The 14,207-nt window shown below is 39.8% G+C and overlaps 1 protein-coding gene across 5 annotated transcripts in view; it reads left to right on the top strand.

Moving 5' to 3' along the window:
- Positions 1–300: 300 nt before the first annotated feature.
- The window catches only part of fmnl3 (formin-like 3), a 32,165-nt gene continuing 18,258 nt past the window's right edge, over positions 301–14,207 (top strand). For all 5 annotated transcript variants that reach the window (XM_034209133.1, XM_034209132.1, XM_034209131.1 and 2 more), the window contains exon 1: positions 301–868. In XM_034209133.1, the coding sequence (XP_034065024.1) occupies positions 755–868 (114 nt within the window). In that variant the 5' untranslated portion in view covers positions 301–754. The remainder of the gene's footprint in view (positions 869–14,207) is intronic.

Below are 14,207 nucleotides of genomic sequence, written 5' to 3'. Positions count from 1 at the left end.
TTTGTAAAAGTTTTTGTTTAAACTACATAGCCTACTGATAACATATTATACTATAACATTTTAGGGGTTTTCAAATAAATGTCATTCTCATATCTGGCCACCAGGTTGCAATAAAGTGCAGACAACCCTTCAATTTTCAATGTGGGCACCCTGCCTGCAGATGTGAGGGGTGGAGGAAAAGAGATGTGGTGATTGACAGGTCTTTGAACCAACAGAAGTGACGCCTATCCTAGATGGGGGCGGGGCTAGAGCAGAAAACTGCCCTCTGAGTGGAGGCAACAGCAAAAGACTTTAATCAGGATCACACAACAATAATGAATGGAAACACGTCGTAGCCAAGAAAGTTAAGCAGCAACTCAAGTAACGGTTAGGTGTGCATTTGAGAGATATCTGTCGCGAGGGGAAATCTGTTTTAAGTAATGGATTGGCCTGGCAAATTAAAAACTACTTTCTGGAAGAGAAAGCATCTGCACTTTGATTGTTACTTTTAAAAAGTAAGTTTTTTGAAGGGAAACTACAGTGTACACTGTAAACCTAAACGCGTGAGTAAGAGTAAATGGCATTTTTGGACTGTTATACGAGACTACTGCACTGTCAGCGATTTATCTCCGTTTGGAAAAGTGGATTTTTTGGATTGATCCGTTAATGAATTTGTTGGAATATTTCGGAGATCTTTGTTTTACTTGGATTATCATCACTGGGAAAAAGTTGAAGGATTCGAGTTGACCGGAGGACTCAGCACATCTGGGGCACAATGGGTAACATAGAGAGTGTGGATGGCCATTCGGAGATGAAGCATCACATCATGCCTCTGAAGGTCCCGATGCCAGACCCCACCGAGCTGGAGGAGAAGTTTGCCATTGTTTTGGTAAGTTGTGATCACCTCAGTTTCTCATACGTGGTCCAAATGTCAGATAAAGGGAACTTAAAACATGTGGTAAAATTCTAACTTCAATTGTTCTGCCACCATCTGTCTCATACATGAATCCTTAACTTAATTTAAAGTCAAAATAGTGCCAAAACAAACATCCCCAATCATGAATGGTGTGTGGTTTGCGTTAGAGGGGTTATTTTCTCTTTTGTTTTTGTTTCTGACACATGAAAGAGTAGCCTAATGTTTATTTTACATTTCTTTATCGTCCATTATGAAGTGCTGATGTTTTAAGAGAAGCGACCTGTGCTGTCCCGCCCCTCTCTCTGCCTGCTGTCCCCCTCCTCTCCTGCGGTTCTTTTGTCTCCCCTAAAGTCAGACAACTCAGCGTTTGGCTGAAGTGGCAAACACTGAGCACAGCATGGGGAGAGTTGGGAGGTGTGTGTGAGGGGAGGGGGGGTCATTTTTACTGTCTTTGACAGAGCACATCTACGTCTGGGTTTTCTTTAAAGTTTTCTCGCTGCAGGCTAACCATCTGAAAGCAGCATTTTCTGAATTCCCCCAAAACTCCCACACCCTAAGACTCTCTCTCTCTCTCTCTCTCTCTCTCTCTCTCTCTCTCTCTCTCTCTCTCTCTCTCTCTCTCTCTCTCTCTCTCGCTCTCTCTCTCGCTCTCTCTCTCTCTCTCCCCTCCCTCCATACACACTCCACATCAGGCTGGAGTTGAGTTGTCTGAGCGCTTTGTAATAATGAGCACACAGTCAACACCCACTTTTACCAACTATCAACACAGTGAAGTGACTCTGTCATCCTACAGCAGATCATCTTCTATTAGGGACTTTACGTAGTTTATTTGTATGCAGGAACAAATGGTGTTCTTTTATTCTCTTATGGGCCAAGCCTAAGAAGTTGGTCATTCATCTCTAAGGGTGGAAAATAAGTAGATCTTTCATTAGTCTGTAAATCTATTGCAACTTTGATCATGTAATCATTTTAATCATATCTTTCATCTTTATTATCTCCCAAGGGGGGATTTGGTTTATAGAGAAGTTTAAAACACAAACATAAGATACAAGAGGACATGGGACATTAACCACAACAGAAAAAGCAAACAACAACACATTCATTGTAGAAAAATAATAATAAAAAGTAAACATCCGTTTAAAGTATCAAATGATTGTAATAGTAACAATGACGAAGTGGTGCTGAGAAGTGTAGTCAATCAAGGTTCAGTGCAAATTGAAAATATTTATTGCACATGGAAATATAAAAAAGACAGAATATTTCCTGGTTTCCAGCTCCTCTAAAGTGAGGATTTTCTACTTGTCTTTGACTTGTGTAATAAGAGTGGACTACAGCAGTGGTTGGTAGATGAAGGGGTCCCAAGATAAACTCAGGGGTCACCAGATAGTTAAAGGGAAAAGAAAACTATAAATACATTTAGTTTAGTCATAACATCATATTCATAAGAAATCCCTTCAAGAAATAGTTCAATATTTTTGGAAATACCCCATTTGACTTTTTCGCCAAACATGCATTTTTACAAGTGAAAAGCCAAAAAGGTTGAAAAGCAGTAATGGCACAATCATTTTGATTGGCCATAAATCTAATCTTCGTCTAAGCAATATCTCAGAAAAGAAATCATTGCCACTTTGAGGAGAGCTGGACTAGAACACATAGGGTGTTACTCTTTGACAAAGTTATAGGAAACCACATTGGCCTTTACCATAGACTGGCCTTTACACATTGACACAGTGGTTGAATACGCTTCAGAAGAGCTACTATCTGTTACATTTAGTTGAGAACACATTCATCATGTATTATTCACAGAACTTGCGTGTAAGTTGCATAATTGAGTTATTTTGCCTCCTCTGCTACGCTCCATCAAAACAGAAAACAGAAAGCTTAACATCCCTCCCACTTGTTGCTCTGATACAGTGTGAGTAATCCAGCACCACAGATTCAGAGAAGCATACTTATTTACAGTATGCAACAATGTTTTTGATCATAGAAGCGATACACGTTTGTTTTTGGTTAAACAGCACCGGTTTCTCACAGGTACTTATTAATATAACCACACCCGGCTGTGATTTTCAGCTTTTTAAGACTTTAATTACAGCACCAAGCAGCAAAGAGCTGGGATCTTCACAACATTCCTCAGATCGTCTCATTCTTGCACACTTTGTGGATCCTCCATGTTTCTGGAATAAAGCCATTATTTGCCTGCCAGAGCTATCAGCCGCTACAAAATAAATCCCTCATATGAAAAGACTAGCACAGCAATAAGCTATTCAAGGCCTGCTTGTTGACTGCTGTGTTAAGCCTCAGTCATTATGACCATGTTACACTCCACTACACTGTACGCGCTATTATGACAGCTCAAGTTGTGGCTCTGTCGCGCAGATGGCTCATTGTTTGGGGCCTTTTTGATCAAATGTTTCCCTGTGATCGCAGTCGTCACATTTTCCCATAAGGAGAACAGATCAACACACATCCTGCCTAGAGACGGGAACAGTCTGTAGTTGTTTGACTGCCCTGCAACACAAAGTCAATCCCTGTTATTATGTTCAGCCGGGCAGAGCAGATGATTTCTATGCAATATGCAGTAGACTCAACAATTTAGTTGTGCTTCTGACTGGGAACGTTTTTCAAGCTCTCTAACCCCACCCACCCCACTCTACCCCATAGTAGCTCCAGCTTTCCTTTACTTTGTGGGAAAGAAGAACATGCTTGTATATTTGAGTGTTCTTATCAGACAATGTTCGGCCCTCTGCCCTGCCGGCCCCTTGTTCAGAGATAAAGGTACATCAATAGCTTCTGTCTTCGTGTTTAGAGGAAGACAAGGAAGACAAAGCCATGGATCTGTTGTCTGGCTATGGCCATTTTTTGTTATATTCTAAAAATAGTCTGCAAGACATCATTTAGCTTTTTCTAAATTTTGAAGATGTTCTTTCTTCAGCTGGTTCACTTTGTTGCAGCCTCAGAAATAACACTTTTCATAAATGGATATCTTAAAATGGGTAATTTCCCTCTAGTACACTGTGTTTCCGGCTGTGTGATGGCATACTGACGGGATGTGTCTGTCTCTGCGTAGTGGGACGGCCCGCTCCTCTCAGACACAGCTCACAGACGTCCCTCTGGACTGACAGCAGCCCATAATGATGTCATGGTCAGAAGCTTTTGCCAGTGTAGTAATATCCCCAGGCTAATGACTTTACCAGGCGTGCTCTACTGTAGACAGTGGAGGGGAGCAGAGGAGGGGCTTCTACTACTTCATGCGGTCTGCTAATAAAATTCCTGGGTCATTTCTGAGCGGCAGCATGTGCTAAAGGCATCATCTCCATGCCGTCTCCTTTGTCCAGCATCCTCACAAACTGTCTTCTGTGGCTGGAAACAGCTGCCTGGCATTTTCCTTTCTTCGTTAACAGAGGAAATTGCATTGTAGGCAATGGTCGTTGCGGTTGGTTGGCTTTTCAATAAGAACTGTGTTCCTGCAGGCTGCTACTGGGGCAGAACATGCCATTAGTTCAGCCAGGGACACAGATCTACCTAGACCTCACAGAGGCACAACATAGAAGCCTTATCTCCAAAATGATATCTTAGTCATTGGTAGCATTCTTGTAATAGTTCAGCCTCTTTTCCCCCTCTCTTTGTCCTTGCTAGCTCTTACTGTATCTTTGGCTTTGTGTGATTCCAAATTAAACTGAAACCTATCATTCACTCACCCACTGAGTGTTTCCGACCTCCCCTTTCCCACAAATGAAGTCTAACTTTGGGTCTGAACTACAAAATAACCTTCTCAGTAAGAAAATGATGTGAGATGAGTGAGTCACTTTTCAAAGGTGCAGGTCTGGCCTGGGATCCTCTTTCAAAGTACCGAGCACAATCTACCAACTGGATTCCTGTGGTCTAGTCTCAAGTGAGGCCACAGGAGAACTCAGAAAGGGAAAATTCCCTTTGAACTGGCAGTCTGCCACTGTTCATGGTTGGAATGACTTTACCAAAAATGTAAAACAGCGCACACATATTTAATAGCTGTTGCAGGAGCAGCGTGGGCTTATTTCACCACTTGATTGCATTGGAAACCATCCAAACCGATTTGTCTGACTCTGCTCAACTTCCCGCATCTTTCATACCGTGACATCGAGTTCCATCACACGTAGATGGGCTGGTGCAGCTTTTCTTTTGAGGTTTGATTGTTTTAAAAGGATGTGTCACCATGAAGCAACAGAAAATGTTGGGAAAACTACAGATCAGTGGTAGAGGAATCAGAAATGCTGACATGTGACTCCAGCGCCCGGTCTGACATCACTGCTTCTTGATGGCTGATGTCTAAAGAAAGCTGTGTCTGATAGATGCCAGTCAAGTGGAACTAATGGAGTCAAGCTGTGTGATGTGTTCATAGGACATAAAACCTAAATCATTTGTATTTGTTTAATGGCGGTCGCTGTTTATTTATGTGCTCAGTATGTCTACCACTCCCTTTCTCACATGCATCATCTTTTCTAAAAAGAGAAGCTGAGTTTTTTATGTCACTTAAGTTGGAAGAGGGTTTGCATCTGGCTCAGCCACCCACTACTATGTCCCAGGAAGAGGGGGATTATGGGAGCTGAGCGGACACAGTTAACTTGGTTTTAGAGCAGCAGGCAGAGGGGGTTCAGCACAAGGCTGTCCACCTGGCTCTCTCCACCCTCGGGCTACCATTCCCCAATCTGGAGCAGGCTTTATGGCGAGGTTTAGTGCTTCCTCAACTTTCACCCCTGCAGATATTTTGTAAAGCAAAGGTCAAGTTAAAGACCACGGCTGAGCACATATAACATATCCAGATACATCAACATTTTGACAAATATGCTTATTTTTTTGCCAAGATTTAGATGAGAAGATCCATGTAAGTGCCACTCTCGTCTCTTTCTGGTAAATATACAAAGCTACAGCTGGCAGCCAATTAGCTTCGTTTAGCATAAATACTGCAAACATACGGCTCTGTACAAATCCAAGTCTGACCAGCACTTCTAAAGCTAACTTAAAAACATGTTTTATATTGTTTCTGTAAAATACAAATGTTTCATATCAGACCTGTCATGTTTAGAAAACAAGTGGTTGGCATTGATTAGCTATATGCGTATTCCTCAAAAATGACATTTATTAAATTCAACGTCAGACTGACCAACAGAGATAAACAGAGAAGTATTGGTTATTTCATTTCCATTTCCAGATTTCCAAGGTTCTTGTTATTTTCCACTTCTCTGTCCTCATAAACGGCAACTAATAGGGAATGTGTTGTTTGTTCACATAACAGAAATGTGAAGAGATCTGGACTTATATTAATTTATGCAAAGAAACGACATGTGTTTTTCATTCCTGTGCATATGTAAGTGTTTTTTTGGTGCGTGCATTTGTGCGTGTCAGTGGGGGGTTTGCATGCTGCTCTAATGCAGCTGCACTACGGCTGTAGGTTGGAGAAGTAGTTTCCTCCTCAATACAATGGGGACTCTGTCAGTCAGTGTTGTTTTAGAAAGGGGGCCTCATCCCCTGGTGCCCTTTGTGCCGCTACGCTCTTCTACACGGACGCTCAGAAGAACTGCTGTAAACCCATTTAAAGAGCCAGTAGATTATATAGCAGCTACCTCTCCTACACACCAGTGACATGCTGGAATTATTTCCCAGGCCTTCCCCTACGGTTTCTTTACCTCTCATTTGTCAACACTTCTGCTTCTGAATTTTTACAGTAACACTCAAAATAAATGATGTCAGATTAAGAAATAAAGGGGAACTTCTTAAGACATATGACTGCTAATGTGATTCAGTCATTCTCATGTGAAGTCAACGTGTCATGACTGTCCTTTGGTTTTTATTCCTCTTTATTTTATCATCATCATTTCCCCCTCCCTCCAATTCAAACCTCCACCCAGAAGATACATCCTGTTTGATTCAAAACTTTATTTCTACACAGATCAGGCTCAGATTTGTTGCCCCTTTTTCTTTGGTTGACCTTCATCTTTTTAACACTGGCAGTGAGTCAAAAGGCCTGTCCGGCATGAGTTATTAAGGCATTCATGTACCTGCATTCCTGACATTCCCTGTGTGTATCATCTGTTGGCCGGGGCTTCCCTGAGCCCTGCTCGGACGCACGGAGGAGGACAAACAGGATGTTTGCAAACACAAGAATGAACGAGTACCTCCGTTTCATAACTGATTGTAGTACTTATTTATAACTCAGTCCTACCGTCACATATATCCTTGTTTATGTTCACATTTCCTAGATACAATTTAAAAAAACAAAAATAAGAACAATATAGCTGTCAAGTGGCCTGCTGAGCTCCCCAAAACGTTTTCGATAAGCTCATGTAAACAAATGCGCATTTCAAGTTTGCTTTCGTTTGAAGCTAGAAGAACATCTGGCTTCAGAAGGACCTTCAGCTCAGGACATGTTTGTCTTTATCTCTTGCTGCAACTTTAAGAACCCTGTGATGATAACCGTCTCCGGTTTGAACCCAGCTATCACCACTGTCAATCATGACTGTGTCACCGGGCAAATAAACGGATTAGCAAATGGGTTTTGGGAGGTAGTTCTTGATTCCTCAACCGAAAAACCAACTTCCTGTTGCCTTGACTGACTGTGGAATGCCCATTTGGTCTAGAGTTGTAAAGAAAAGACTTGAGGAAAAGTTATTTCTCCCTACGGAGTGACTCAGAGGTTAACTAGTGAGGACGTTGTTTATGGGAGAAGAGAGAAGGCTTCAGGCAGGAGAAGGTTGTGGACTAACAGGAGGGCAGAGAAGAAACCTCACACCACAGCTGTAAACTGTGTTGTCTTTAAACTCCTGATTTAATGGGGAATTAACACTCTATGATTTGCGCTGTACCACTTAGGAAAAGTTTCAGCCAATAGAAAAGCTGTTGACTTTTGACCAGTTGTGCTCTGTTGATGAAACAAGTCAAGTTATTAGATACGCAAGAGCCAACAAATAAATGGAGAGCAATTCTGATTATTGATGTAATGTTTATCATCATCATTTATTAAAATGTCAAGTAAATCTTTCAGGCACAAGTCTCTTAATTTCTCTGTTTTCATTTGATTTGATATGTTATAGCTTTGATTTTTTTACATTCGGAGGGACAATTCTCAAGATACAGTATCCGGATTTTAGGAAACTATATTGGGTGCTTTTTTTTCTTCAATTTCAGAAGTATAGACTAAAAGATTCAAAGGTTACTCAGAATAAACAATTTGAAGGTTCCTTGCGCTTTGGAAAAAGTGCTTTTAACATTCACGTTTTTTTTACATTTAGCTTAATAATATATTAACATTTAATCAGGAACAATTAATGACATATGTTTAAAACATCTTATCTTATTATATCTATATTCAGCCCTTATCGATTGTTTATAATAAAACTACATTGACAGAGAAGAGTTTGTGATGTGTATTGGTTGAGGGTTGACAAATGGTTAGGAAATTGAACGTTGTTTTCACCTACCCAAATGCTTTGAGTTTGACATGTCAAGACTGTGTTCTGCTCACTGACTCCACGCTTGCATGTAAATTAGGTACCTGTTATGCTAATATATAAATAAACAAGCTCTTAACTCAGTCTATTTGCTTTGTCAACAAGGACCAGCCTCAGGAGGGGCGGACAGGGATGAGTAATGCTTCATCCAAACTGTACCTCTCCGCCTGTTAGAAAAACATCTTGTCCTCTCTGCTCCCTCCCACCCTCAGTCTCTTCTGGAGAGTTGGTAGCCTCTTGGTCTTCCAGCATCTTTGTGCAGGGACTCATGCTTTGTTGTGATTGCCTGGTTCCAGTTACCTTGCAAAGAGTGATAGGGTGATCGGATATCTGCTCAAAGAAAGGGTGGGCAGTGTTTTCTCACACTCTGCTCTGTCACTTTCATTTCCACGAGGATTACCTGGGAGCTGGAAAAACACCTACAATTCGTTCATTCACACATAAAAACATTGTTGTAGTGGATGTGCTAAAAAACATAGACACTTGCATTACACGTAACAATTAAATTACAATTCTGACTTTACTTTGATATCCTGGTGAGTAAGGAAAGTCCCTGAAGCCCAGTGACGACAACCCCTCATCCTGTCTCCTCTCATTGTGTTTCACTAGCAAGGAAAGAGATCCAAACAAAAGCACTGACAGCATTATGCATCAATGAAACCTGGTTTAATGTCATTCACACTTGTTTGCAATGAATGATGTCATGTAATTAGATCATCTGGCTTATTTAGCCTCACCTCATGTAGTCATCATCAGTGGGTGTGACTGACAGACAACCGGGGTTCGTTATATATATTTGTTCCTTTCCGTTCTTCTTACTGTTTGTCCGGGTGGAGACGGTTATTTATTTCTCTTATTTTTCCTGAGGGACACATTTATCTTGAACTGTATCCAGCCACCTCTGGCATAATAACTGGTGCATCGCTTTCTTTTTCATTTTCATTGTAAGGACCTGAAATATGCTTAAAGAAAACACGTTCATGCCAAGTCCCATATTCATAGTGTTTTCTTTGCCTCCTTTTGGCTGACGGGGTTCAGTGGCTCGGCTTTTTCAAACCACTTCAGACACTAACCTTATTAAAGAGCTACCGGTCTTATCTTCCCTCTCATTGACTGGTCCTATACTTTCCTTTTTAACTGGATAATTGAATTGTGTTCATAAATGTGTTGGTGTCTCCTATATAGCTGAGGTGCTTTTGAAACAATATACTGTATGTCAGTGTTTTTGTTTGGGTTAATAAAAATGACCAGAGATCCGAAACCAGTTAGGAATGTTTGTCTGATATCATTAATGATAACACTGTTTGTTCTCGAAAAGGTAAATTGCAGCCAGATATCTGAGTGTTATCCTGGACTCAGGAATGTCAGCAGCCAAATGAAATCACTCACAATGTAAACCTATTGTTCTCTGAAAAATGTAGCATGGATTACATTTCTAACAGGATCTGTTAGTAGTCAAAGTAGATCCATTTATTTCCAGTAGTTTGTTTTAGGCTTAATCTGCTAAAGCTGTAACAATAATATAACATTAACTATTACATTTCAAAACGTTCAACTAAAAGGTCTATACAAAAGGTCAGATGATTTCTTTAATATTAAGACTTTCATCTTGTACTGTTGTTTTGTCTCTATTTGTTTTGTGTGGCTGTGATCATCAATTATGTCCCTGTCCAGTCCCTTTTTCCAGGACCCCACCCCGATGAGCAGACTCAGCCTATTTGGGGGTAAAGAGGACTGTCTGGGTCTCAATGTCTGAACTGTGCTCGTCGGCCATAGGGAGATCTTTAGCCTCCCACTCCGTTCCTGCTGAGCTGATGACAACAGAGTCTGGCCTGTGTCAAAGTAGAAAACAAAACTCTGGAGTTTCCAATCCACTCTCAAAAAAGAGAATCATATTTAATGCATCTGCTTAGATGGGCATTAACCACAGGTTCAAGGCACAATTCCTTTTTTTAACAAAACGAAAAAAACACAATTTCACAATCATCATCATTGTCAGACCTCCAAAGATAAAGACATTCACAATATAATACAGAGTGAATACTTGTCAAAAAGTTCATTTAGCTTTCGCTTCCAGGATTTTGAAGTCAAACAAAACCAAAAGCATTTACATTTATCAAAAAGCCTTCTATTGCATGACTGGTAAAAACCTTTTGAACAACTTTAGCAACTAGTGACCACAAAAAAAGCACAGGCTGACGGCTGTTAAACAAATTGTCATTTAGATTGAGGTAGTGTTATGTCTTATCCTGACTGAAAGGGTGAAGCTGTGAAAAAGATCAGGAGGAAACATGCCGTCACTCTTTTCCATTTGTCTCTCTGGGAGCCTCTGGTTGGAGTTTCTAGTCATAAACTTAAGTCAAGGCTAATTGTAAATCAGTTTGGATTAGGAAGCTGTCTAGTTCAGGGCAGATGCTCTGTTGACTGATGTCTGAGGTGACCGTGGGCTCTGCAGCATCCCCCCACCCTCGGTTGTGGGGGTCGGTCCGCTCTGCTGAGTCCCTGATGGCTCTCCTGGACTCCTCAGTCTCCTTAACCTGCAACCCGACCCCCTCAACGACTTTAACTTTTGAGTCTTTAAAGCCTCCGTCTTCCTTAGTACACAGCTCAGATATCTCTCTGTTGGGCGGTGTTACACCTAGTTCATTCTCCTACACAAACTACATCTACCCAAAACCCATTTTGTGTACTTGTTTGTCCAAAATATTGAACTTTTTGGGGTTATTTACCTGTTATTTTTCTTGTACTGGATCACATTCTTCTATCAGTTAAATGGTAAATACTTAATTTTTTTCACAATTATCACATTATTTAGTCTGTGTTGGTGTCATCATTGCTTCTCAAAACCACGTCTTATATCTCGAAAAACAAATAAATCAATCTCAATGAATTTTGATCAATTTTCAACCTTATTGTATTCATTATTAGCCTACATATTTCTTCCTCCATTAATATTTGTTCACTGTGTGCTAGAGATCTCTATTTACAAAGCGAACAAAGTTAATATTGTTTTCAAACAAGTAAACTATGATAAAGGTTAATACAATGGAAGGTTTTTTTCTCTGTTTGGAAACTCTGCCTCCAGTTCTGGCTCACAATGGGTCCCTCCTGATTGGGTAGATGGTGGTGATAATAGAACCAGTTCATCTGGTTGTGCAGTGTGCTGGTGTTGTGTTAGCCGGATTTTGCTCCACACAGCACCAGGGGGCATACGCTGACCCTGCCCACCAGCCATTGTTAGCACATTTCTATGTGGAAAAAAATAGCTCAAATGTCAAAGGATGGGAATGGCACAGCACCAAATCATAACAAAGCGCCACATTGAATCTCTTGTCAAGCCAGTCTCAGGTTAAACAAGAAAAGCCTTGCTGGAGGAGAGCATATGTGGGCAACATGGCAACATATGAACCACAAACATTGTTGGCATTTCTGCAGTATTTTACCCCTTATATGGGCAGAAGAAGTACTGCAGCTCCCTCTCCCCCACTGAAGCTACTTCTTTGAGCTTCTTATGAACACAGGAAGGGCAAGATTATATCACTGTAGGAGAAAGTGAAATTAAATTAGTTTAATTGGGTTACTTGGCTCAAATTACCCAAATCAAGTCAGAAAGGAAACATCCCCTCTTATCTACCCCCTCTGTCATCCCAGGAAAACTTTAATACCTGTAACATTTGTAGCTCATCACATCTGCTCCGGACCCACCTGTATTTGTTGACATTACCTCAGGCTCCAACTGACAGAGACTAACCTTTATACCAAATATTAAAGTGTTATATGTGTCCTCATGGCTCGAATATTGCATTTGGGTCATTCCAGAATTGGAGGACAATTTAGACACCAACATTTTTGAAAAATTAACCTTTTATTTTATAATTTCTTTTTATGTATTTAGGAAAAACAGATAATAAACCATCAAAAAAAGTGATTTTCCCAGCTAGGCATCAAATGTATATTTTCCAATGAAGAATTACCCCTGTTACTCTAATTATAGTAACAGGGTTGAAAATCAATGCTAATTTGAGCTTTAACCTCAGGAATTATTGCTAGATGTAGCATGTAATGCTACTTTCAAGGCAAGGACACACTTGGATATCTAATGCAAGAAAGATAACTTTGAAATGAATATGCTTTATTCTGATAATATCAGTAACAGGGTTGAGTGGGTCAGAGTGCCACACTCTTTTAAGACTGAAAAGATTGTAAAAATATGAAAATAAAAGAGAGGACTTAGTTGTGGTCTACCCATGGCACTAGCACATGGCTTGCTGATGTCATTTCCACTGTGTCATCTGATTTACAGTTTTTTCACTTCCTGTGCCAATCTAAAAAGGTTTGGGTAACAGGGTTGAACGCATGTTGAGGGACACACCTTCTGTGCAAAATTACTGTTATTTAAAATATGTTTATGATTTAACAAATTGATTTTACCATTACAAGAGACATATATCAATAGAATAATACCAAAAAAAGTAAGTAAAATCCCTATTTTAAATGTTATATTTGACATGCAAGTTGTCAAGTTTATATACATTTTGTCTCAAGACAAACGTTTAACACAACAAGTGCATGTTTTAGCATTTTGGGCATGGATTATTAGATTTTTTATATGGGGGACATGAAATGTCCTCCAATTCTGGAATGACCCATTTACTGATCGCTAACTGAAATGCTACACTTCTTTCACTTTTAATTCATGTTGTCAAAACTCTAAATCCAATAACAGTCGGCAGGTTTTGACTTAATTTTGCTCCTTTTGTCTATATGGATGAACATCTGCGTCCGCCTGGTCTGCATGTTTTCCAGTCATTCTGAATAAAATGACGACAAAAGGAGGCCTTGCTCTTTGCCTGTTTGCCCCGCAGTTCTACTTTAGTATGCATGACTGAGCAAGAAAACAAATCGTACGAGGCTTTGGGCCTGGACAGATGCTGGAGCAGATATCTGGGCTTATTTTTTCATTTACCACCCAGGTATTTAAATCAATTCAAGAGAAAGAAAATCTGGAGTAGTTTAAAGATATCCACCTAGTGCTATTGGTACTTTAAAGTCATTATTTCATTATGACTTAGCCTAATGGGCAATCCCTTAATTCTCAGTGGGCTCAGGTGAAACTTTATATTCCTAGATACAGTTACTAAGAGCTGCTGCAATTTATAATTTGTAATACTGATGAATCTCTTTTGATTTATTCATTAGTTTCTTTGTCAATAAAACATTCGGCCATTGGTTCCCAGAGCCTAAGATGATGTCTTTGAATGCCTTATTTGACACAGGGAACATCATGCAAACTGCACATCTGAAAAGCTGCAACCAGCACATATTTGTACTCATTACTTGAAAGAAATGAAACCATAGTCCATTTTCACGATAGTTGCTAAATGTGTTGTTTGGAAATCAACTCATAAATGAATCAACTCATCGTTTTAGCTCTACAGTAAATCCTAAAGATCTCTATCCATACATTATTTAATGAGTTATAATTCATTGAGTCCTAAATGAAAAAGTAAAAGCTCTTAATATGTGTTTTCTTTTTCAAATATTTCTGTTTCTTTTGATCACCAATCAGAAGTTACTAATTACTGTACTAGCACAACTTATCAGTGATAAATGATGACTACAGTAGCGTCCACTCTAGGATAAAAATACTCAGAGACAAACATAAGGGAGAAACCAGGGCTGCTCAATTAATCGTATTTTAATCACAATTACGATTTTGGCTTGCAACGATTATGAAAACAACATAATCGAAATAAAACGATTATTTTTATTATTGCTTTTATTATTATTTATTTAAAATAAAATATATATATTTTTTTATTGGT

The sequence above is a fragment of the Gymnodraco acuticeps genome, unplaced genomic scaffold (assembly GCF_902827175.1).
Source record: "Gymnodraco acuticeps unplaced genomic scaffold, fGymAcu1.1, whole genome shotgun sequence".
In the NCBI taxonomy this organism is placed as follows: Eukaryota; Metazoa; Chordata; class Actinopteri; order Perciformes; family Bathydraconidae; genus Gymnodraco; species Gymnodraco acuticeps.
Note: the sequence above shows the minus strand (reverse complement) of the source record. Positions and strands in the feature narration are given on the sequence as shown.